General features: G+C 46.4%; 1 protein-coding gene across 2 annotated transcripts in view; it reads right to left on the minus strand.

Annotated features, from left to right (window-relative positions):
• The window catches only part of SPIRE1 (spire type actin nucleation factor 1), a 71,840-nt gene extending 48,479 nt beyond the window's left edge, over positions 1–23,361 (minus strand). Inside the window, exons 1-2 of one of the 2 annotated variants that reach the window (XM_068126646.2) lie at positions 22,668–23,361; positions 18,696–18,733 (exon numbers count right to left, since the gene is read on the minus strand). In XM_068126646.2, coding sequence (XP_067982747.2) covers positions 18,696–18,733; positions 22,668–23,244 — 615 coding nt within the window. In that variant the 5' untranslated portion in view covers positions 23,245–23,361. The remainder of the gene's footprint in view (positions 1–18,695; positions 18,734–22,667) is intronic. The other variant, XM_068126645.2, reaches the window with a different exon arrangement.
• Between the last annotated feature and the right edge of the window lie 1,300 nt (positions 23,362–24,661).

Genomic DNA, 24,661 nt, shown 5'->3' on the forward strand with positions numbered 1-24,661 from the left:
ACAACACTACAGGGTATTTCCATTATCAAACATGCAGTTGTTCAATATTTTTCATTTTGATGTACTATATTATTGAGCGTTGGTGCAGCTGAAGCAGTTTTTGGCAAGACTTACACTGTGTGGTTTGCCATTGCCTTCCCAACATTGTTTGTCCATACTCTATCCTTTTAAAATGCTGTCAAGTAAGGAAGTAGCACGTACCACTGACTTTTTTCACGGTGTAGCCCGAAGGGCAAAGCCGTCGAGAACAGTGTTTGTCTGTCCATATGTATGTATGCCACTCACAAACGTACACCAATCTGAGGATCTGGTCACATGACAGGGGTGATGTGATGTGATTACGTCTGTGATGTCATTAGGGTGTACGGCGGCTGACTCCACACACCAACATTTTAATTTCTATACCGTTCAGCCCGAACATAGTGTCGAACCTGTCATATATCAAAATCGCTATGCTCTACCTTTACGTATTTCATTCAGTGTAAAATACAAACAAAGTGATTGTTAAAATGATCATCAAATATCTAAAGCATAGGCATTACGGGTCTTCCAACGACACAGTACGTATAGGCCATAGGCCTTAGGCTTCATGCCTTCATGCCTCACCTTCAGGTCGCTTCGGACAAATGAGCCCAGGTTTCTTAATACAGTAGTGTTGTTTTCGAAATAATAATAATAATAATAATAATAATAATAAAAACAAGAAGACGTCATGCGGAACATGATACTTGCAAAATCCCCCTTCCCCCCAAAAAGTTTTCCATTGATACAGCAAATTGTCCATTTCATGAAGATTAAAATTTACGATCTTGATCAAAGCTCGGGTCAACAGGATGAAAAGTGACAATTTTTCAGATGAAAAGTGATGATTTTGGAAGTTTGACCTTGAGTTAACCTTTGACATTTTGACCTCAAAAATAGTATGTTTCCCAATTTAGTGACTCGATATGCAAATGCTGTTCAATTTTCAAGTCAATCGGTTGAGAATTGACAGCTTTTTAGATGAAAATTGATGATTTTAAAAATTTGACCTTGAGTTGTCCTTTGACCTTTTGACCTCAAAAATATTTCATTTCCCAATTTAGTGACTCAATATACAAATGCTATTCAATTTTCAAGTCAATCGGATTTAAAATGGCGATTTTAGAAATTTGACCTCCAGATGACTTTTGACCTCAAAAATCAACAGGGTTCTCAATTGGGACGACCTATACAACTTGAAGTTTCATGACGATCGGTTTAGAATTGTAACTTGTAGGCCGGTGACAGACAAACAGACAAACAAACAGACAGACAGACAACCACAAACGCAACCGACCAATATACTTGAAAAATATTCGATTTTGCAAGTAATAATAATAACGTTAATCTTACTATAATTCACCAAATGTCCGTCCGTCTGTCTGTCTGTCTGTCTGTTTGTAGGTACCGCACAAATGGCTGAACCGATCGCAACAATATTTTGGGTGGGTAATCCTGGGATCCCCTTGAGTAAAATAGGCTATATTGTTTTTCCAATTTCAGCTTTGGCCTCCAGCATTTTCAGGTTTGGACTCCAACATAATGTTATTTTCCCGGGTGCCGCACAAACTGCTGCACCTATCGCTGCACAGCTGCACCGATCGGACTCGGTGACCTCGGACAAAGACCTTTTATAAGGACATGGGTTGAATCCCTGCTTGAGAGAATGCCAACCCCCTCCCTGCCATCACGGTCGTCTCACCAACTCACAATCCCACGAGATATGCGGAAAGGACGACGTAAAACCAATTATCTTCTTTTTGATTCGTATATAAACATCATTATATATATATAAAATATAACCACCTTTAGAGGCCATTTTCCCCCACAAAGCGGGGGTTGGCCTTTTTCGGGAACCGTGGTTGTTGTTGTTTTTTGGTCCCCTTTTTGAAGCAATGTTTTACGGCCGGATGCCCTTCCTGACGCCAACCCTTTTTGCCGCCTTTAACGACAAACAGGGAATTACCAGTGAACTGGTACTCAATTAGCCGACCTCGGAAGGATGACAGGCTGAGTCAATCCCCCTGGCGTTAATTCAGCGATCAACCGGGATTCGAACCCAGGATCCTAGGATCCTAAGCCGGCACCCTAGCCGCTAGCCCAACACCAATTGTTACGGACCGTGGATAGGATGTTGTTTTGCCGAGCGGATGGCGCCGCGGCCCTAACAGTTACCCCGACTAACCCGATTCCTGGACGTTGGCCAAAATCGCGCCACAGATATTCAATATGGAAAAGACAAAGACGACACTGAGTATATAAACATCATTAAAAGTAAATAATGACCTCGGCCAAAGTTCAAACGACGTGAGTTTAATCTCTACATGAGAGAATTCCACATAGCTATTTGGGCGGTGTATAAGCTAACAGATCGCTGTCTCCATCGATCTTGCCAAGGCCGTAACACCTCTCGGTTCAAAATGCTTTTAACTGTTGACTTGGTAGTTTTTACAATGAAGGAAACACGTATGGGGAGTACATACGACATAGCGATTGTGAATGTGACAGCTCTGAGGCGTCTTTCGCTTCACATCGAATTATTCAATACATTCATTCATTCATTTAATGATCATTACGCTCATTCTTACGCTCATTAAACGTTCATTAAACATTAAATGTTCATTAAACGATTACGAAAATAAATACGAAAAACATTACGAAATTACGTTCACACCATCACATCAAACACTACTATGAACACAAACATCGTCACAACATCGTCACAAACATTACGTTACTTAAAACCGTGAACACATCGAATATTGGAGAGCCCATTGCCCAAATTTGAAACACGATAGAATAATATTTACCGATATGAACACTGAACAGTGATGTGGCTTTTATTGAAATTCTACAAATACTGTTTAGATGTTGATGATTTGCGTGTGATATGATTTAACGGATGTTTATATAAATCATTTAAAATAAAAAAAAGCCTTCAATTTCTGATATTTTGCCTTTTCATTTGGGCCTCTCAATTGAAGCCCCGCCAATAGGGCGGGTACCGTTGCTAGTAATAATAATAATAAAGTAAATATAATCGTAACACTGAAATCCCTTTGTCATGACTGCAAAGTTACTGGATTGAAGCGGTGTATGGTTGGTTCATTGGTGACTCGAAACATAGAATAAACCAGTGTCTCAATGCAATCTTTTCACATCCATGGTGACAGACAGCTTACAGACTTAGAGTACTTAAAAAAATGTAAATACATTATTTGCTAACTGGTATCTCCACCCAGGTCCGACTATCCTCTTCAACTAAAGTATCAAACAAGCCCATCTACGTCGCTTTTAGACTTTCAAAACTAACAATTTGCAGTTTTTTATGTAATATTATAATGGGATTTGAGGTGACAGAGTTGAGTCGATAATAAATCCCGTTATCGTAACTATAAGTTATGTTTTCTTCGTTAAAATTTCTCAGTTTTCAGAGGAGTACTGATTATATTTAAGCATGTTCCTTTTTAAATTTTTGTCATATAATTATTTGCCCGAACTCAATTAAGATCAGTTTGTTACTTTTTTTTCGCAGTATGTAGAGCAAAAAAAGGAAGTGGTCAGAGGATTACGTGCGGTACAGGTTCACGTGTTTGACGGAACGGGACGGAAGTCAGCGTCCTCAATGCATGCTTTGCAATGTCAAGTTGAGCAACTCCAGCCTAACACCAGCAAAATTACGGGAACACTTCAAAAAACTGCACGGCGAGGGGCAGTACAAAGACACAACGCTGAAGAACCACCTTTAGAAGCCATTTTTCCCCGCAGAGCAGGGGTTGGCCTTTTTCGGGCACCGTGGTCCCCTTTTTGAAGCAATGTTTTATGGCCGATGCCCTTCCTGCCGCCAACCCTGTTGGTTGCCTCTTGCGACACACAGGGAATTACCAGTGAACTGGTACTCGATTTGCCGACCTTGGAAGGATGACAGGCTGAGTCAACCCCCCTGGCGTTAATTCAGCGATTGACCTGGATTTGAACCCAGGATCCTAGGATCCCAAGCCGGCACCCTAACCTCTAATCCAACACCAGGCTAAAGACGCAACGCTGGATGAATTCAAATTGAAGAGAGTCCGATTCGACGCAAGTGCTACCTTGGCCTACTCTCGGCTTCGTTCCAATTGACAAACCGATCCTCACCGCGTTGTATGAAGTTGCGTACCTGATCGCAAAGCAGGGCAAACCGCACACTGTTGGCGAGACACTCATCAAACCGGCCACGTTGAAGATGGCCAACATCATGCTGGGAAAAGCTGCTGAAAACAAGTTGTCTCTCGTTCCACTCTCAAATGACACCATCAGATGCAGAATCGACGATATGAGCGACGACAACCTCGCCCAGGTAGTTGCAGATTTAGTCGCGAGCCCGACGAAATTCAGCCTTCAAATCGACGAGACCACCGACGTTTCGAATTTGAGCCAGCTCATCTTATTTGTGCGTTATGTCAAAGGAGACGAGATCAAGGAAGACTTTCTGTTCTGCAAGCCTCTCACAACGACGAAGGCAGCTGATGTGATGAAGCTTGTGGACGACTTCTTCAGAAGCAACGGCCTCTCGTGGAACATGGTGTCTGCAGTTTGCTCGGACGGAGCTCCAGCCATGCTGGGATGCAACTCCGGTTTTGGAGCGCTGGTGAAGGCCGATGCACCACACATCATCGTCACGCACTGCGTCCTGCACAGACACGCGCTGGCATCAAAAACCCTGCCTCCAAAACTGGCCAATGTTCTGAAAATCGTCGTTGAAACTGTGAATTACGTGTGAAGCCATGCTCTGAATCATCGCATCGTCAAAGAGCTGTGCAATGAAATCGGCTCTGAATTCGAAGTCCTTCTCTACCACTCTAACTTTTGATGGTTATCACGAGGGAAGGTAGCGAGCCGTGTTTTTGCCTTGCGTGTAGAATTAGCCCTGTTTTTGCGAGAACACCAGCATTGCCATGCAACGCACTTCCAAGAGTCAGAGCTCATCCTCGCCTTGGCGTACTTGGCTGACATCTTCGACGCACTCAATCATCTCAATTGCCAGATGCAGGGCGGTGGAGTGAATGTCATCGAATCTGAAGAAAAGCTGAGCGCTTTCCGAAAGAAGTTACCGTTGTGGAGGCGGCGAAAAGAGAACGACAACTTCGTGAACTTTTCGCTACTGGACGAGTGCGTGAGCGGGATCGAAGACGAGTCTGAAGTTGGAGGCCCTGCTGTACCGGGGGAGCTGAAGCAAGCGATTGCCACACACTTGGATGAGCTGGGAAAGTCATTCGACGGCTACTTCCCCAACCAAGAGCAATACCAGGCATGGGTGCAGCAGCCGTTTACTTTCGACGTTGCAATGGCAGATGTCAACGACCAATACCTCGACGACCTCATCAAACTTCAGCAGAGCCAGACTCAACAACAACTCTTCGGCACAACAATGCTCTCAATGTTTTGGTGCCGCCAAATGGAAGGGTATCCTCACATCGCTAAAATTGCCCTTGAGATCCTCACGCCGTTCGTTACAACGTATCTCTGCGAGCATGCGTTTTCAAAATTGGTGGACATTAAAACAAAGATAAGGAGCAGGCTTGCATGCGAAAATGATTTGAGTGTGGCCCTTGCCAAAACAAAACCACGCATTTCCCAGATCGCCTGGGAAAGAAGAAAAGAAGAACAGAAAACGCATTAAGATGCATTTCTTCTTAATTTTTTGGTCAAATTTGAGGGGTTCCACGAGTGTTCGGTGGGTTTCGTTAGGGTTCGGCGCCTTTAAAAAGGTTAAGAACCACTGCTCTAACCCTTACACCACCGAGTCTGGTCAGTTCTTCAATTCGGTGGACAGACTTCAGACAAACATGCTGCCCACCTCACAGGAAGCAACGTGACTCCCCAGGGCACCAAGTAAATTTGGCGGTCCCTTTTCTCTCCACGGTCAACGGTGCAATTACTAATTTTCCCCCTCCCCATGGAATGCCAAACACATGGGGTTTATCCATGCTCTATCCTTTAAATGCTGAGCGTCAAGCAAGGAAGCAGTACGTACCATTATTTGAGTCTTTAGTCCGACTCGGCCAGAGTGAGATTCAAACTACCAATGTCGCAGACTCAGAGCAGACACTCTCACCGTTATGCCACAGTCTGTTGACTTTCTTTTAAAAGATATAAGGCTTCCAATAGATCAAATAGTGACCTCATAAAGGTATTGGAACAGTGAAGTCAAATTTATTATTACTGCTATATACTCAAGAAATTTAGATTTGAGACCAAAAGATGAATATGAGGCAAGAGTACAGAAGGTCATCTTTTATTTCTGGTATTTATATGTATATATGTTTTAGCATTGTAAAACAATAGCACTTTTTATTTTCAGTCCCCCAATTTTAGGTAAGCACAAGTATTGGAATAGATTAACCTAAAGTAAATTTAAGTCGTATAATAGTTCGTATTTGGTTGCATATCCATTGCATGCAATTACTGCATCGAACCTGTGATCCATTGACATCACCAAACTCTTGGTATCTTCCTTTGAGATGCTTTACCAAGCCTTTATTGCTATATTTTCAGTTGTTGCTCGCCTTTGGGGTTTCTGACTTTAGTATGACTTCAGCAAGTGAAATGCATGCTCCATTGGATTGAAATTGGGACTGATTCAGAATCAGGAATTTGACTCTTCTTGTCTCCCCCCTCCCCCCCCCCCCCCCCCCCGATGAACTTCCTGGTCATTTTGGCGGTGTGTGGTGTGTTTTTGGGTCACTGTCTTGCTGCATGGTGAAGTGCCGCAGAATAAGTTTGGAAGCATTTTCTTGTACATAAGCAGACAAAATGATTCTGTACACTTCAAAATTAATTCTGCTGCTGCCATCATTAGTTACATCATCAATAAAGATGGGTGAGCTCATTCCAGCGGCAGCCATGCAAGCCCAAGCCATGGCACCATTCTTCACATGTGAGGTAGTATGCTTTGGATCAAATGTAGTCCCTCATTTCTCTACACTTTCGCATTTTCATCCCTTTGGTAAAGGTTTAGCTTGGTCTCATCTGTCCATAAAACTTTGTTTTATGTGGTTTGGTGGTTGAGACTTGGGAACTTTGTTCCAGAACTCTACTGGCTCACCTCTGCACTTCTTGGCAAATTCGAATCTGGCCTTTCTATTTTTGGTGCTGATGAGAGCTTTACATTTTGCAATGTAGCCTTTGTATTTCTGTTGTCGAAATCTTCTGCGAACGGTAAATCTTACAATAATTCACCAAATGTCCGTCCGTCCGTTCGAAGGTACCGCAAAAACGGCTCAACCGATCACAACGCTATTTTGGGTGGGTATTTCTGGGACCCCGGGAGTAAAATAGGCTATATTGTTTTTCCAATTTTTCCAAGTTTTCCGATTTTCCCCAAACACGATGGAATAATATTTACCGATATGAACAGTGATGTGGCTTTTAATGAAATTCTACAAATACTGTTTATTCTACGTACCAGGAGAGAGTAGATCGACTCCTGATGAACTCTTCCTATATAAACGCGTGGCTCCGAAGTAACATGGCAGCATGTGCAAAGCGACTGAGAAACAGGTGTAGCGGCCGCTTCCGTGTTACAGATTCGGCGCTCACTCTTCACACATAAATGTGCGACAGAGAAAGACGTGTTGAGGCCGCTTCCGTTTTGCAGAATTCAATCTTTTTTCAAAATGGGCACCATGCACTGTTTAGATTTTGATGATTTGCATGTTTTATGATTCAACTGATGTTTATATGAATCGTTTAAAATAAAAAAGCCTTCAATTTCTGATATTTTGCCTTTTCATTTGGGCCTCCCAATTGAAGCCCCCGCCCATAGGGTAGGTACCGTTGCTAGTTGCAATAATTTCATCCCTGCACTCTGAAGGTTGTTGGTGATGTCACTGATAGTTGTTTTAGAGTTTTTCTTCACAGCTCTGATGATTTTTCTGTCATCAATTGCAGTTTTTTTCCTTTGCCGACCTGGCTATTGTCTATTGCTAAGTACACTCGTGGTTTCTTTTTCTTTTTCAAAATATTCCAAATTGTTGTATCCAAATACTCCAAATACAAATACTATAAACACTATTCCAAATGGAATCAAATCATACAAAATATTATATGCCCAGTTTTTGTGTTATGATTCCAATTGAATTATTGTTTGCTTTTCTTTCATAAACAGTTCTCTTGTCTCCATATCGCTTTATACCTCCCGACTCTAAAAGCAGATACTCAAGGAAAAAGTAAAGGCTAAAACCAAGCTACACATTCACAGCTCTTTTATATGTGAACAGTCAATGCAACATAAGAAACACCTGAACAACAAGGAACACCTGCCAATCATCTGTTCCAATACTTATGCTTACCTAAAATGGGGGACCTGAAAGTAAAAAGTGCTATTGGTCGACAATGGTAAAACATATGCATTGAAATACCAATAAATAAAAGCTGACCTTCTGTATTGTTGACTCATATTCATCTTTTGATCTCAAATCCAAATTTCTTTAGTAAAAAGCGATAACAAATTTGACTTCGCTGTTCCAATACTTAAGGAGGGCACTGTATATGTCAACCAATCGGGAAAAATGTCCCTATCTACTTTCATCGACCAAAGAAAAAAATATTTTAGTAAAATGGAATAGATAATGGGATACCAATAAAGTACAAGCATGACATCACCTGTAGCAAGTACCTTTTCTCTTACAAGTCAAGGAATGCAAATTGGCTCAAATACTTGTACCGACAGGATATAAAATGCATTTTTCCAAAGAACCAATGCTAATCATGGAGAAGAAAGAATGCGTGAGACAACAGAAAAATACATAAATAAAGCCTCAAATTAAAATGATCAATCATTACGAACCCAAGTTAACTCATTTTTGACAGAAGGTCCACAGAGCTGTGCACTATATTGCTGCGCATTGGTTCTGTCCACAATATAATTTGTAGTACGTTTTGCTACTCTAAAGCCTATAGGAGTCCATTGGACTTCCAGGATAGCCTTTTGAGGTATGCAAACTTGCCTTTGACCTGCTTAGCCTCGGTTCGAATCTCAGCTCAATATACGCACCTTACGGATGGTCGTTAAACTGGAGGACTTGCCTGCTAGAAATGGTCGTGAGGAGTCGGTGAGTATCGCTGCCACAAAGAACACATTACAAATTCCTGCCAAAAAACTGTGGGTAGAAAGTGCTCTGATCTTGCACAGTCGACACCAGGTTGCAATGCTTGCTATTTCATTGTAGTTGTTGTCCTGGCAGCAGCTCCCACACTATAAACAAATGAATGTTCCCAGGTTGTTACAAATTTGAATGAAGGTTTTTGATGACAAAGGGTCTTGATTATCTCACTCACCTGCCTACCAACCTTACCTACCTTTTTCTACTCCACCACATTAAGTGTTTCCGTCGGCTGTTATCAAGAAACCCAAGAAACTGAACATTGATAAGAGTGGCGGACCGATCTGTATTCCAACTCGTATTATTAAGGAATTTGCAAACACACAGTGTTCCCCTCTTAGTGAAATACTCAATTGCTCACTTCCTGAAGATGTATTACCTGACATTTGAAAATCTGCTTATAGTATTTATACTGGTCCCAAGTCTCAACCCACTCACATGTTTATTATCCAAAGTTTATGAGGATTTGTTGTAAATTGTATATCTGAGGACATGAGAAATTATATTGATATTAAACTGTTTGGTTATCTCAGGGGTCTGTCTGTCTACAACCCACTGTTTTGATAAAATACTGGATGATGTTTTAAAAGTTTCCCATTAATCGTACACTTTCTAAAATCCAATCTCACCCCTCCCCTCCAAATCTTCCCCATAACCCCTCCCCTCCAAATCTTCCACATCACCCCTCCCCTCCAAATCTTCCCCATCACCCATCCCTTTCAAATCTTCCCCCTTTCCCCTCCCCTCCTAATCCTCCCCATCACCCATCCCTTTCAAATCTCCCCCCTTGCCCCTTCCCTCCTAAACTCCACCCACACCCCTCCCCTTCAAATCTCCCCCATCACCCCTCCCCTCCAAATCTTCCCCATCACCCATCCCTTTCAAATCTTCCCCCTTTCCCCTCCCCTCCTAATCCTCCCCATCACCCATCCCTTTCAAATCTCCCCCCTCGCCCCTCCCCTCCAAGACTCCCTCCTCACCCCTCCCCTCCAAATCTCCCCCATATCCCAGCCCTTTCAAATCCCTCCCCTCCTAAACTCCCCCCTCGCCCCTCCCCTTCAAATCTCCCCACCCTAATTTCTTCTCAATTTCCCCCCTCTCACTCCCCCTCCTCAAAGCATCCTCCCCACTTCTTCCCCCTTCCAACTCTCACTTCCATCTCCCCAAACCTTCTGCCTCGCTCTTCCCCCTCCTCAAATAACACCTCATTGTGCCTCACCCAATCACCATCAATCCTTTTGTCCGCCCCATCCTTCCCTTTCTCCGAGCTATCCTGAAATCTCTGACACACCTTCAACAGCTCTCCCTACCTCTTCCACCTCTTCCACATCTTACCCTACCCCTCCTCCCCCCTGTTCTGTATCCGATGCCCCCCCTTCCTCTTCATTAACGGTATGGACCTCAAACATGCGGGGCCTTCGTTCAAACTTAACTGATCTCTCCATACAGGTTGCTTCTGTCAAACCAGACGTGATCTGCTTTACAGAAACTTTCCTCCTTCATGATGTCTCTGATTCCTTAGTATCTCTTCCGGGTTACTCCCTCCTCCGGTATGATAGGCCTGAGCCTCGTCCTGGAGGTGGGGTTGCTATCTTTATCAAAAACTCTCTTCCTCACTCGCCCTGCACTGCCCTCTCTCCACCTCACCCCCAGGAATACCTTTGGCTACGGCTTCCCCTTCGCTCCCACCTTTTGTTCATATGTGTGTTGTACCGTCCACCAAACAGTGATGACTCCATCTACATCTCGCTGTCTGATAATATGGACCAACTTCTATCTACCCATCCCAACTCTCTCTTCCTCATATGTGGTGATTTCAATTGTCACCATGCCAGTTGGCTGGGTGTGGGTACCTCTCTCACCAGCCATGGCTCCTCAGCAAAGGAGTTCTGCGACTCACTGGGACTGACACAATCTGTCAATTTCCCGACCCAGATCTCAGTCAACGGAGCATCTTCTCTTCTGGACTTGGTTATGACTAACTTCCCTGCAAATGTCTGCTGCTCTTCTTCTGCTCCAATCGGCTCATCTGATCATGTGCTTGTTAAAGTGGACATCTCTCTGACCATTCTCAGAGAGCCTCCTCAGCGTCGACGAGTCTGGCGTTTCACTCAGGCCAACTGGCACGGTCTTCAAGCAGCCATCAATCATCTGGACTGGTCTCCCATCTCTACCACCTCTGACATCAACTCATCCTGGGAATTCTTCCAAAGTAAATTGCTCTCTCTCATGCACAGATTTATCCCATCTCGTCTTCAGTTGTCATACCCTTCCTCCCGTCCATGGTACACGGAATCTTGTGGTGAGGCTGTTGCCCAGAAACAACTTGCCTTCGTCTCCTGGAAAGCAAATCCAACGGAAGGAAATCTCATTTCCTTTCACAAAGCCCGAAAAAAGTGTGTGTCCACCCTCAGGAGAGCCAGGAAAAAATATCTCTCCGTTCTCAAGACCGAACTCTCTTACCTGTCTCCCTCTTCCAAATCCTGGTGGCATCTGGTCAAATCTGTTTCTGGTGTTTGTTCCCCCCTCCATCCCCTCCCTTACCTCAAACGGCTACACAGCTGACTCCGCACGTGAAAAAGCTGAATGCCTCAACTCTGTGTTTGCCTCTAAATCTTGTGTCCCAAACCCATCCCTCTCTGTACCCACCGTACCCAGTCGTACCCAGCTGCTCCTGGACTCCGTGTCCTTTCCTCCTGACAAGGTGGAAAAGTTTCTGTCAACCCTCGACTCTGATTCTGCAACTGGACCTGACGGCATCAGCCCACGGGTCCTAAAATCCTGTTCTTCCGCTCTTTCACTCCCTCTCTCTGTTCTCTTCACCCTCTCTTTTGCTCAAGGTCAACTGCCATCTGCTTGGAAATCAGCCAACATCACCGCTTTGCACAAAAAAGGTGCAAAAACAGATCCTAGCAACTACAGACCAATCAGCTTTCTCCCAATTATCAGCAAAGTCATGGAATCCATCATTGCTTCGGATATGAAATCTTTCCTCTTCTCCAATGGCTTGATCTCTGATCATCAATTTGGTTTCAGACCAGGTCACTCCACTCTGGACATGCTGCTTCTGCTTTCTCAACAATGGATGGAGGTCCTCAATGCCAAACAGGAAATTAGAGCTGTCTCCCTCGACATATCACGTGCCTTCGATACGGTCTGGCACCCCGCTCTGCTCACCAAACTCTCCTCCTTTGGGTATCCATGGAAATCTCCACGCATGGCTGGCGGACTTCCTCTATAGTCGGTCAACGTGTGGCCCTGAATGGGTTTCTCTCATCTCCTCTTCCTGTTCAGGCTGGAGTTCCCCAAGGCGGTGTTCTGGGCCCTGTGCTTTTTCTGGTCTTCATCAATGATCTCTCTGACTCTCTTGAAAATCCTCTCTATCTCTTTGTTGATGACTCCACTCTCTGCCGCTCCATTCCTCATCCCTCAGATCGGCAGTCTGCAGCCTCCTCACTCTCTGCAGACCTGGACAAAATCACAGACTGGGCAAACAAGTGGAACATGTCTTTCAATCCTGACAAATCTCACACTCTTACGATGTCTCTCCGAAAAGACCGACTGGACAACCCTCCCATCTACTTTCTGAATAATCCTCTCCAAGAAGTTCTGTCACTCAAGCTTTTGGGTCTCACTATCTGCCATGATCTTCCCTGGGAAAACCACATTTCCAAGCTGGCCTCCAAAGCCAGTCGCCGACTGGGCATCCTCCGTCGTGCGAAGTCCTTCCTTGGCACACCTGAGCTCCTCACCACATACAAGGCTTTCATCCGCAGCTCAATGGAGTACTGCTCTCCCCTCTGGGCTGGTGCTCCTGCCTCACACCTAGCTCGTCTTCACGCTGTTGAAACCAAAGCGTTCAGAATCATTGGAATCTCCCGCGATGACGCTATCTCCGAGGGCCTTTCACTTACTCACCGCAGGCAGGTTGGTGGTCTTTCCATCTTCTACCGACTTCTCTCCGGCCTTGCTCCCCCAGCTCTCTCTGGGCTCTGTCCCCCAAATATTCCTACAGGTCGCACAAGATCTGCCTGCAACCCTCTTATGGTTAAACTGCCAAAATCAAGACTCTCTGCTCACCTTCACTCCTTCATTCCTATTTTCTCCCGCCTCTGGAACAAACTCCCTCACTCTCTTCAATCCCACTCCTCCCTCCAGGTCTTTAAAATAGCTGTTCACCACCATCTCTTATCTTCCCCAATCCAAAACCTTGATCTTTTCTACCCCTGCTAATTTCACCCCAAATCCACTTTTTTGAGGTGACTTTTGACTTCTTTCCTGGAAGTCCTTGGTGTCCTTGCGTTTTATACCTATCCTGCCTCCCCCCAGGCCCTCTCCCTCCCACACATCTCCCGATGTCCCTGCTCTCAAACGTTGTGTTTGTGTGCTTCCTCCCCTTCTCTCCCCATCTTGTCGACCGCTCCTCTTTTTATATACTTTGTTTGCTTGTTTGTTTGATATGTTTGTTTGATAAATGTTAGCTCTTTCACGAGCCTCGACTCCGTATACAAAAAAAAAGGAAAAAAAAAGAAAGAACGAACTGATGTACCTGAACATTCCTCAGTATTGGTTGCAACTGACATAGTTAGCCACCATATTGTTGCTGATAAATTCATTAACCTTGGTGTTAGACCATGCATTATTCCACGGATCTGCATAATTAATTATATTTACCCAACAGAAGCCAGGCTGAGACAAGGCCAAAACGATATATAGCACAATATCTCAAAAAGTTGATTATGACAAATAATCAACTTTTTATGACAAAACTTGGTGGATGAGTTGAACGGTGACAAGAACAAGCCAATTAGATCAGTGGGGTTTCCACGTGGAAACAACAAATGCTGGGGTTCCACAAGGCACAAAAACTCCGTCTGGTAGTGCTCTTAGCCATGATAAATGACTGTTTATGGTAACCCGGAGGTCTCACACTACACAGAAGGTGTCGATAACTTTGTGTCAAACTTGGTGACATTGAACAAACCAGTTCTTTGCAGCAAATGCCATGACATTATCCCCGCCACCAAAGGTGTGGCGGATGTTATGTTTTGTCTGTTTGAACAGGATATCTCAAAAAGATGTGGACGGATTTGGAAGAAATTTGGTGGAGACGTTGGGCATGTGACAAGCAAGAATCAATTCGATTTTGGTGAAGATCAGAATACGAATCCGGATACGAGAATTTTTTATTTATTTCTCAACTGATTCTTCAGACTTCGCGCCAGGCTCTGGGCCGACCGGGCCGACGTGGTGTGTAGTGCTGATATTTTGAGAGGCTTGATTTAATACCCCAACCTCTCAACCCCACCACCTCTGGAACAAACTCCCTCACTCCCTTCAATCACACCCCTCCCTCCAGGTCTTTAAAACAGCTGTTCACCACCATCTCTTATCTTCCCCCATCCAAAACCTTGATCTTTTCTACCCCCGCTAATTCACCCCAGATCCACCTTGTTTGAAATTCCAACTTCTTTCCTGGAAGTCCTGGCAGTGTCCATATGTTTTATACCTCTCCCACCGCCCCCTTCCCATGCCCCCCCCCCCCCCCCCCCGAAAGCCCTCGCCCTCTCTCAGATCTCTCGATGTCTCCATGTCTCTCGGTCCCTGCTCTCAAATGTTGTGTTTGTGTCCTTCCCCCTCTCTCCCCATCTTGTCTACCGCTCCCGATGTTATATGTTTTATGTGTCGGTCTGTCTTTCTGTGTGATTAATGTTCGTTCTTTCACGAGCCTCGATCTTGTATACAAAAAAAACAAACAAAAAAAAAACAGCAAAGAAGGCTGCAAAGAAAGAGGTAGCAAAGGCGCAGGAGGCATGTAGGAAAATGTTCGGAGAACGCTTGGATTCGGAAGAGGGTAAGAGGTGACCCTCTTGTGATCAAGGTGATGGTATTCAGGATTGCAAAGCAGATAGCGAAAGAGAGGTGTGATGTGATGGGGGTGAGTTGCTTGAAGGATGAAGTGGGACAAATCGTTGTGGACCCAGATGGAATTAAAGGAAATGGAAAATATATATGGAAATGCTGTTGAATACAGAGAATGAATTGGATGGCAACATAGAGAGTAACCCAGTTTTAGGACCGGCAGAGAAGATAACTGAGAAGGAAGTTGAGGAAGCGATAAAAGCAATGAAGAGTAGAAAAGCGGGAGGGCCGACGGGAGTTGTGGGAGATATGTTGAAGGCAGCAGGAAGTTGGGGTGTGAAGAGAATGACAGAGATCTGTAATCTGGCGGTGAAAGAAGGCCGCATTCCAGTGGTTTGGGAACTGAGTACCCTCGTCCCTCTATACAAGGGGAAAGGTGACCCTCTGGAGTGTGGCTCGTACCGAGCGATAAAGTTATTGGAGCATGGAATGAAGGTATTGGAAAGGGTGTTGGAGAGGAGGATAAGGAAGAAAATGAAGATCGATGAAATGCAGTTTGGATTTATGCCAGGAAGAGGAACGACAGATGCGCTTTTTATTGTGAGGCAGTTGCAGGAGAAGTACATGGAGAAGAGGAAGAAGTTGTTTCTTGGGTTTGTTGATCTGGAGAAAGCATTCGATAGGGTTCCACGCAAAGTATTGACATGGGCATTGAGGAAGTTAGGAGTGGAGGAATGGTTGATCAGATTAGTGATGGCAATGTACAAAAGAGCGCGCACAGCTGTAAGGACGAAGGACGGGAACAGTGGTGAGTTTGAGGTGAAGGTGGGAGTGCATCAGGGGTCGGTACTAAGTCCATGACTATTTGTAGCCGTGATGGAGGTGCTGGCTCAGAACGTAAAGGAGGGTTTACCGTGGGAGTTGTTCTATGCAGATGATCTGGTGTTGATTGCGGAAAGTATGGATGGACTGAAGGAGAAGATGAACAAGTGGAAGGAATGTATGGAGACAAAAGGTCTGAACGTGAATATCGGAAAAACGAAGGTGATGGCAAGTGGTAAAGCATGTGGTGAGGTGGAAAGAACTGGGAAGTGGCCCTGTGCTGTGTGCAGGAAGGGTGTCGGAGTGAACTCCATTCAATGTACAATGTGCGCTGAGTGGGTTCATCAAAAATGTAGTGGTCTGAGAGGGTCATTAACCAGTGTGGCAGCTGCATTCAAATGTAAGGTGTGCACAGAGGGAGCTGCAGATGGAGGAAATGTTGAGTTGGATCTTGGAGACGGCGTGAAGCTGGAAGGTGTGAAAACATTTTGCTGCCTCGGAGACATGCTGAATGGAGGAGGTGGATCAGACTCGGCAACGGTTGCTAGAGTGAGATGTGCATGGAAGAAGTTTCGGGAACTGAGTGGCGTGCTGATGAGGAGGGGAGTGTCGTTGAAGCTGAAGGGAAAGGTGTATGCTGCATGTGTGAGAAGTGTTATGATTTATGGGAGCGAGACATGGGTAATGAACGTAGAGCAGCAACGAAGGCTGGAAAGGGTGGAAATGCGAATGGTTCGATGGATGTGCGGAGTATCGTTGAAAGAGAGGAAGACAAATGATGAATTGCGAAAAATGATGGGAATAGAGCCTGTGATTGATGCTGTGAAGAGAAACAGGTTGAGATGGTTTGGTCATGTGTTGAGGAAGGATGAAAGTGACTGGTTGAGAAGAGTGATGGAAATGAATGTAGAAGGAATTAGAGGACGGGGAAGACCGAGAAAGACTTGGCTAAAGATGGTGGAAGAAGAAATGCGGGCAAGGGGATTAAACAAGGAGAGATGCAGAAAATAGGGCAAGATGGAGAAGATTGTCATGGGGACCGCAAGGCTAACCCCTGCTCTAGCAGGGAAAATGGCCTTAAAATGTATGTTGTTGTGTTGTTGCTCTCTTCTGCAGGAATGCATCCTGAGCGCTAAGCAACGCATTACTGTCTTTAATGTTTAGGTTTTATTTATTTTTTACTTGCTGGTAAATCATTGTAAATTGATTGAAATTCAACCTCTGGCCATTAAAGTCTTTGCAATGAAATTAACCATTATTTATGATTTTTATTATTATTATTATTATTATTATGACGATTTGCCCAAAATTTATATTGCAGGAATTATGAATTGTTGGAATGTTCTACAGCAGTTAAGGTTTGCGCAGGAGCTTGAATAAAGATATTACAAGGAAATGCACAAATCAATGCATTATATGGGAATTGAACCTGGGGTCAAAGCAGAACGAGGCAAGTACTCAAATGGAGACCATAAACAGACCATGGGAACGCGGCTCAAAGGCAGTCAACAAAGAGACGAGCACAGCTAGACTTGAATGCGAAACAACAGCTATGGATCACCGAAGAGGTTGAGCAACCAACAAAACTGTCGCACGGATGCAAACAACACAAACAGCCAATAATAAATCCAAAGGGTTTGCAAGAAGCAACAATCAAAGACTTGAGTTGACATACTTCAGCAAACAACCATCCCTCCCTCATTTACACACGCATTAAAGCCATTTCAAACAATCCTACAATTGCTTTGATGTCCGCTACCTTGGTAACAACTGACATCACAGGGATTCCAAAGACGCAATGCTATGGGAAACAGTCAAAGCAAAATGGAATAAGGACAATGGCAAAAGGCCAGGACAACCTCCCAGACAACGGCCAACCATTGGAGCCAAGCAGGAGAGGTTGCGCAAGGTAGGTTGGAATGAAAGAATGAATGAATGAATGAATGAATGAATGAATGATATACAACGGTAAAAGGAAAACCTTTGGAATACATTCGGGCAGAGAAAGAAAGCTATAAAAGTAAGATTATATTGCGCAAGTTAGACGGCAAAATTAAGTGGTATGTGAAAACAGGAGTCAGTGGAGTTTTCGAAGCAATTAAGAGCCCGGAAAGGGGAGAACGAGTGAACTGGAAGGGAGTGGTTTCTTGTTGTTCTAACACAGCTAACGGTCTTGTGTTTCCTGATCTCATGACAAGTGGGAATGAGTGGAGGGGGAAGGGCAGGGATAAGTGGGGTGAAGGGGAGGGGGGTTGGAGGTGGGAGTTGTGGATCATAGAAAGCATGACAAGGACTGGGTGGGATTGTGAGGAAAATACAACAAGAAACACAGGACAAACGAGAACGGCACTCGGTAGAGAGCATACGCCACCAGGCTGAACAGTTTACGTTTTGTATCCACCGATAGGTGGGATCTGGATTCAGACCTGAACCAAAATCTAATCCACTTGTCTTGTCACTTAACCAACTCATTCACCAAGTTTTGTCATGATCCGTCCACAACCTTTTGAAATATCCTGCTATATATCGTTTTTGGCCAAATCTCCCAATGGTGAAAAATCACTTAAAATTATTCTCGCCAGATCTGGGTCTTCACCAAACTTCAATCAATTTGTCCTTGCCACATCTCCAACGTCTCCTCCAAATTTCATCCAAATCTGTCGACAACTTTTTGAGATATCCTGTTCACAAACGAACAAACAGACAGGGGTGAAACCATAACTTCATAAGAAGGTAAAAGTAGTGGAAATTGGGACGGACGGACAGACAAATGTTCATTTAAACTGCACCATGGATACAGTCAACTACGATTGACGCATTCCCTTTCCTACACGACATCTTTACCTGTGATTCTGTTGCAGCTTCCTTTTCCACTTCATCATCTGCAACAAATAACATTTGATTAATATTAAGCACCTTAGAATTGGTATAAAACATTTCAACAGTTGTAATAAACTTTCAATCGGTAGAAACCATTAAAATGGTGACAAGTTTTATATCGTTCATGTGGTACAACGAGGATTTAAAAAAAACTTTGACGACCGAGATAGTCAGTATCATGAGACATGTCAACATATATTATTACAATACACGTGTCCATAAAATCCATGGGCAATTTTGAACTTTTATAACTTTTTATGTGCACATGATAGAAATAAACTGTAAATGGATTACAAGAGCATAATTCATCAAGTTTTGTGAAGGTTAATGTTATTATTACTGTTGAGGCACCGTGTGGAGAGTCGAGCGGACCAGACGCCGAGCTTTGCAGAGAGTCGGGAGAACCGGATGTCGGACTGTGCAGAGAATCAGAAGAACCGGACGCGGGACCATGCGGAGAGTCAGAAGGACCGGACGCACAACGGTGCGGAGAGTCGGGCAGAATGGATGCAGTACAGTGTAGAGCAGGGGTCGGCAACCTTAGGCACGCGTGCCACCATTGGCACGCGGCAGCGTAATCATTGGCACACTGGCGAAAGCAGTGCCCTCTCAGTTGCATGACAAATCACTTCTTGAACAGCCATTGGCTGTTGCGCGGCCTGTCTTATTTAGTTTGATTGACGGTACGGCCTCCCGCTCACATTTCCCACAGTGCAGTGAAGCGGTTCAGGTTCGGTAGATGATGGCAACCCCGCTAGCTAAGAAAGCTGAAGTAAAGGTTCGAGCATTCCAGCCCTCATGGACAGAAGAGTGGGGTTTTGTTTTTCAGAAGGACCGTGCTGTGTGTACTTTATGTTTTGAAAATGTTGTTTGTCGAACGTTGAGTGTTAAGCGCCATTTTGAGACAAAGCACGAGAAAACTTTCAAAGATCAGGCAGACAAGGCAGAATCCATCAAACGTGCCGTGTCCAGGTATGGGAAGCAAGCCAACACCCTCAAAATCTTTGCCACTGCTAAAAACCAAGCGACTGGAGCAAGCTATCGCATTGCTCATTGCATTGCGAAACGTGGAAAGCCATTCACGGATGGCGAATATATTAAGGAGGCTTTTCTCTGTAGCTCAGAGGTTCTGTTTGAAGGCTTACCATCAAAGAGATAATCAAATCAAGAATAAAAGATATTCCCATGTCAGCTAGAAGTGTTGAGCGACGCATTGAAGAAATGGCCTCCCGTAGTCGTTTGACAACCGACCACTCCGAAGCATGTGTGCAACTTAAAGTGACTAACGACAACCCCCAGATAATTGAGCTCAGCAAAGGAAAGCAAGGCCAGGGATCACACTGACTGGTAGGCATCTGTTTATTTGTAGTACACATGGGTTTGCATATGTAGCTGTTTGTCCATCTCTTTTTTTCCAACTCTGATGTGGATGTTTTCATGAGGATGGCAGCATTCTTGTATAGTACTGGTATTTCTGTTTGATACACTTTCTCACTTTTTGACATTTGTTTCCAATGCAATACTTTGTAAATGAGTTACTGAAAGCAGTGTTTTGAAATGGGGTCCGTGCATATAATTTGTAACCTCATTGGGGACAAATTTTACAATGATAAAATGATCATTACAATGTCCTAATTATGAGAGATAAATGTTTCTTTAAAATGTTGTTGCTATGCATGTAGCCTGTATGGATGTTGTTGCTATGCATGTAGCCTGTATGGATGTTGTTGCTATGCATGTAGCCTGTATGGATGTTGTTGCTATGCATGTAGCCTGTATGGATGTTGTTGCTATGCATGTAGCCTGTATGGATGTTGTTGCTATGCATGTAGCCTGTATGGATGTTGTTGCTATGCATGTAGCCTGTATGGATGTTGTTGCTGTGCATGTAGCCTGTATGGATGTTGTTGCTATGCATGTAGCCTGTATGGATGTTGTTGCTATGCATGTAGCCTGTATGGATGTTGTTGCTATGCATGTAGCCTGTATGGATGTTGTTGCTATGCATGTAGCCTGTATGGATGTTGTTGCTATGCATGTAGCCTGTATGGATGTTGTTGCTATGCATGTAGCCTGTATGGATGTTGTTGCTATGCATGTAGCCTGTATGGATGGAATAAAATTCCATGTCTGTTGGAAGTATTTTTTTGATGTGGTGTCATAATTAAACTTAATGTTAAACTTAATGTTGATATGGCACACTAATTAACAAGAACATTTCAAACTGGCACTTCATGTCAAAAAGGTTGCTGACCCCTGGTGTAGAGGGTCGGGCGGAACAGACGTGGGACCGCGAGGATGGTCAAGTGAAACAGACCTGGGACCGCGCGGAGGGTTGGGCGAACCGGACTTGGGACCCCACGGAGGATTAGGCCAGACCGGACCTGGGACTGTGCGGAGGGTTAGGCGAACCGGACCTGGGACCCCGTGGAGGGTTAGGCCAGACCGGACCTGGGACCACGCGGAGGGTTAGGCCAGACCGGACCTGTGCGGAGGGTTAGGCTAGACCGGACCTGGGACCCTGCGGAGGGTGAGGCCAGAACGGACGTGGGACCGTGTGGAGGGTCGGCCATACCGCAAGTGGGACCGTGCGGAGGGCTAGGCCAGACTGGACGTGGCGCCGCGCGGAGGGTTAGGCCAGACCGGACATGGGACCGTGCGGAGGGTTAGGCCAGATCTGACCTGGGACCATGCGGAGGGTTCGGCCAGACCGGATCTGGGACCCCGCGGAGGGTTAGGCCAGACCGGATGTGGGACCGCGCGGTGGGTCGGCCATACCGGAAGTGGGACCGCGCGGAGGGTCGGTCAGACCGGACGTGGGACCGCGCGGAGGGTTAGGCCAGACTGGATCTGGGACCCCGCGGAGGGTTCGGCCAGAGCGGACCTGGGACCCCGCGGAGGGTTAGGCCAGACCGGACGTGGGACCGCGCGGTGGGTCGGCCATACCGGAAGTGTGACCGCGCGGAAGGTTAGGCCAGACCGGACCTGGGATCGCACGGAGGGTTAGGCCAGACCGGACGTGGGACCGCGCGGAGGGTTCGTCCAGACCGGACGTGGGACCGCGCGGAGGGTCGGCCAGACTGGACGTGGGACCGCGCGGAGGGTCGGCCAGACCTGACGTGGGACCGCGCGGAGGGTCGGCCAGACCGGACGTGGGACCGCGCGGAGGGTCGGCCAGACCTGACGTGGGACCGCGCGGAGGGTCGGCCAGACCGGACGTGGGACCGCGCGGAAGGTTAGGCCAGACCGGACCTGGGGGACCCCGCGGAGGGTTCGGCCAGACCGGACCTGGGACCCCGCGGAGGGTTAGGCCAGACTGGACGTGGGACCGCGCGGAGGGTCGGCCATACTGGAAGTGGGATCGCGCGGAGGGTCGGCCAGACCGGACGTGGGACCGCGCGGAGGGTCTGCCAGACCGGACGTGGGACCGCGCGGAGGGTCGGCCAGACCGGACGTGGGACCGCGCGGAGGGTTCGTCCAGATCGGACGTGGGACCGCGCGGAGGGTCGGCCAGACCGGACGTGGGACCGCGCGGAGGGTCGGCCAGACCGGACGTGGGACCGCGCGGAGGGTCGGCCAGACCTGACGTGGGACCGCGCGGAGGGTCGGCCAGACCTGACGTGGGACCGCGCGGAGGGTCGGCCAGACCTGACGTGGGACCGCGCGGAGGGTCGGCCAGACCTGACGTGGGACCGCGCGGAGGGTCGGCCAGACCGGACGTGGGACCGCGCGGAGGGTCGGCCAGACCGGACGTGGGACCGCGCGGAGGGTCGGCCAGACCGGACGTGGGACCTCGCGAAGAGTCGGCCAGACCGGACGTGGGACCGCGCGGAGGGTCGGCCAAACCGGACGCGGGACCGCACAGGTGCAACAACTGATGGCCGCTTTCATGCAAATGAAATGGATGGCAGGATGCGAGCGTGTCAATGCAGGTACCACGAGTGGACAAGCCGCGTCGACAACTGACTGAGCCGTCCCGATGCAGTGTGAGGTGGCACGGTAAGGCCGGTACAAGGAACATCCTCGGTGGTGGTTGGAGTCGTCGGCGCTGCGACAACCACAGGGCGCTCTGGTAACACACAGCCCACGCCTGCTCTTCCCGCAGGTGCCGGCCGTAGGCTGAAAGCACGTCCTCCAAGCTCGTCTCGGTCGTCTCCTCGGTGTTCACCCGGGATCGTGGTGAGGTCGATGTCGCACGCCTCCGACAAGGTGGTGACGTTGTCGCACGCCTCCGACAAGGTGGTGACGTTGGTGCTGATATTGACGTTTCCATCGGTGCTGACACCATTCTTGTTGATGCTTTCTTTTTTGACCGTTGTTGTCCTGTCGTTTCTGCCGTTGGGTTTGTTGCTCTCCTCAGCGTCGCTATGAAGGATTTTTCCGCCGAGGTTGTAAGCAGTGAGGAAGACGATGACGATGACGACGAAGATGCCGAATCGCTAACACAACATATACTATTAGTATTACTAGCTTTGGGTTCCACGGAATCTCTAGGCCTTGCATTTCCTTCCATCACGGCGTCGAGTAAAGGGAGGTGGAGACGGTGACGATGCCGCAGGTGGAGAAAATGAATCAAACAAACGGGAGGAGACTAGAGGGGAGGAGAAAGACGAAGGAAGGGGAGGTGTATAGAAGGAGGGCGGGGCTTGGTGGAAGATAGAAGGCAGGGCTCTGTGTGTGATGGAAGGCGGGGCTCGGTGGGAAATAGAAGGCGGGGCTTGGTGGGAGATAGAAGGTGGGGATCGGAGAGGACCGAGAGCACAATAGTTCAGTCATGAAGGTTCCAAAGATCCCCAGAGGACGCGAAGCCCCTTTTTTTCGGCGGTTTCTGGGGTTGACGAGGTCGTTGGATCGGAACCCGGGGTTAATTGTACCAATGAGGATACAAATGGGGAATTAAACCGTAACGTTTTTGGATTTCTTCTGCAAAGCACAAAATCATTCTTCATTCCCTGGCGAGTCATTCGCTAATTCGACATTTTTTTTGTCACCCTTCGTGGAATTCGTTCCTCCCCACCAAATGCCTCAATTCTAGGTCAGATGTTGGGGATTAATACCTTTGGAGGATCTTATCTATATATAATATGGAGGTAGTGTGTGTGTGTGTGTGTGTGTGTGTGTGTGTGTGTGTGTGTGTGTGTGTGTGTGTGTGTGTGTGTGTGTGTGTGTGTGTGTGTGTGTGTGTGTGTGTGTGTGTGTGTATGAATGAATGATCTACTAAGAAAAAAAAAGTCCGATAAAATGACGCCTAATTCAAGGAAATGTCAGAATAAAACTTGCGGTAAATGGTCGATTTAGTAGGGTGCAAAGCTTTCATGTCAAGATCGGTTCAAAGTTGAATTTGTATTTGCTGTATGAATAAATGCATCTGTCGATTGTTCAGACAGAAAATTTAGATAGACAGAAAGTTTCATGTACTCATTCCATGACGGTTTCTTTTGGCCCAATAGAGGTGGTTCATGCAGGTTGAGAATAATAAGGGTAACATTTGGCCAAATGACCATGCAATATATAATTTGACCATTTGGCCCTGTTGACATATATAATTTGCCAGGATTTTGCCTTCCTTGATGCAGAGGTTTGGATATGCCACTGGCAATGTGGGCTAATGGCTAATGCAAATGGCCATTGAACCATTGAAATGGCCATTAATGTGGCTAATGTGCAAAATGTACTATAAAGAACAGTCACGAGGTTGTAGCGACCCATGGGTCCCCCAAAGCTCGAGACCAGCAACATAATCTCCTTGCCCCAGCCGGTGACGTAACCGGCGGACAAACCGCGGCGCCGAGGTTATAATTGCTTGCACCTGTCGGTCACATGACCACCAAAGCGTGCCTCGCCTGAGAGGCGTGGCTTTGGTTCTGACGTATGTTTTTTGGCTTGGATTATATATATGCGAACCCGATAAACGGGTTTTCAGAGTTCCC

This window comes from Myxine glutinosa, chromosome 10 (genome assembly GCF_964187855.1).
Source record: "Myxine glutinosa chromosome 10, kmMyxGlut1.1, whole genome shotgun sequence".
Lineage (NCBI taxonomy): Eukaryota > Metazoa > Chordata > Myxini > Myxiniformes > Myxinidae > Myxine > Myxine glutinosa.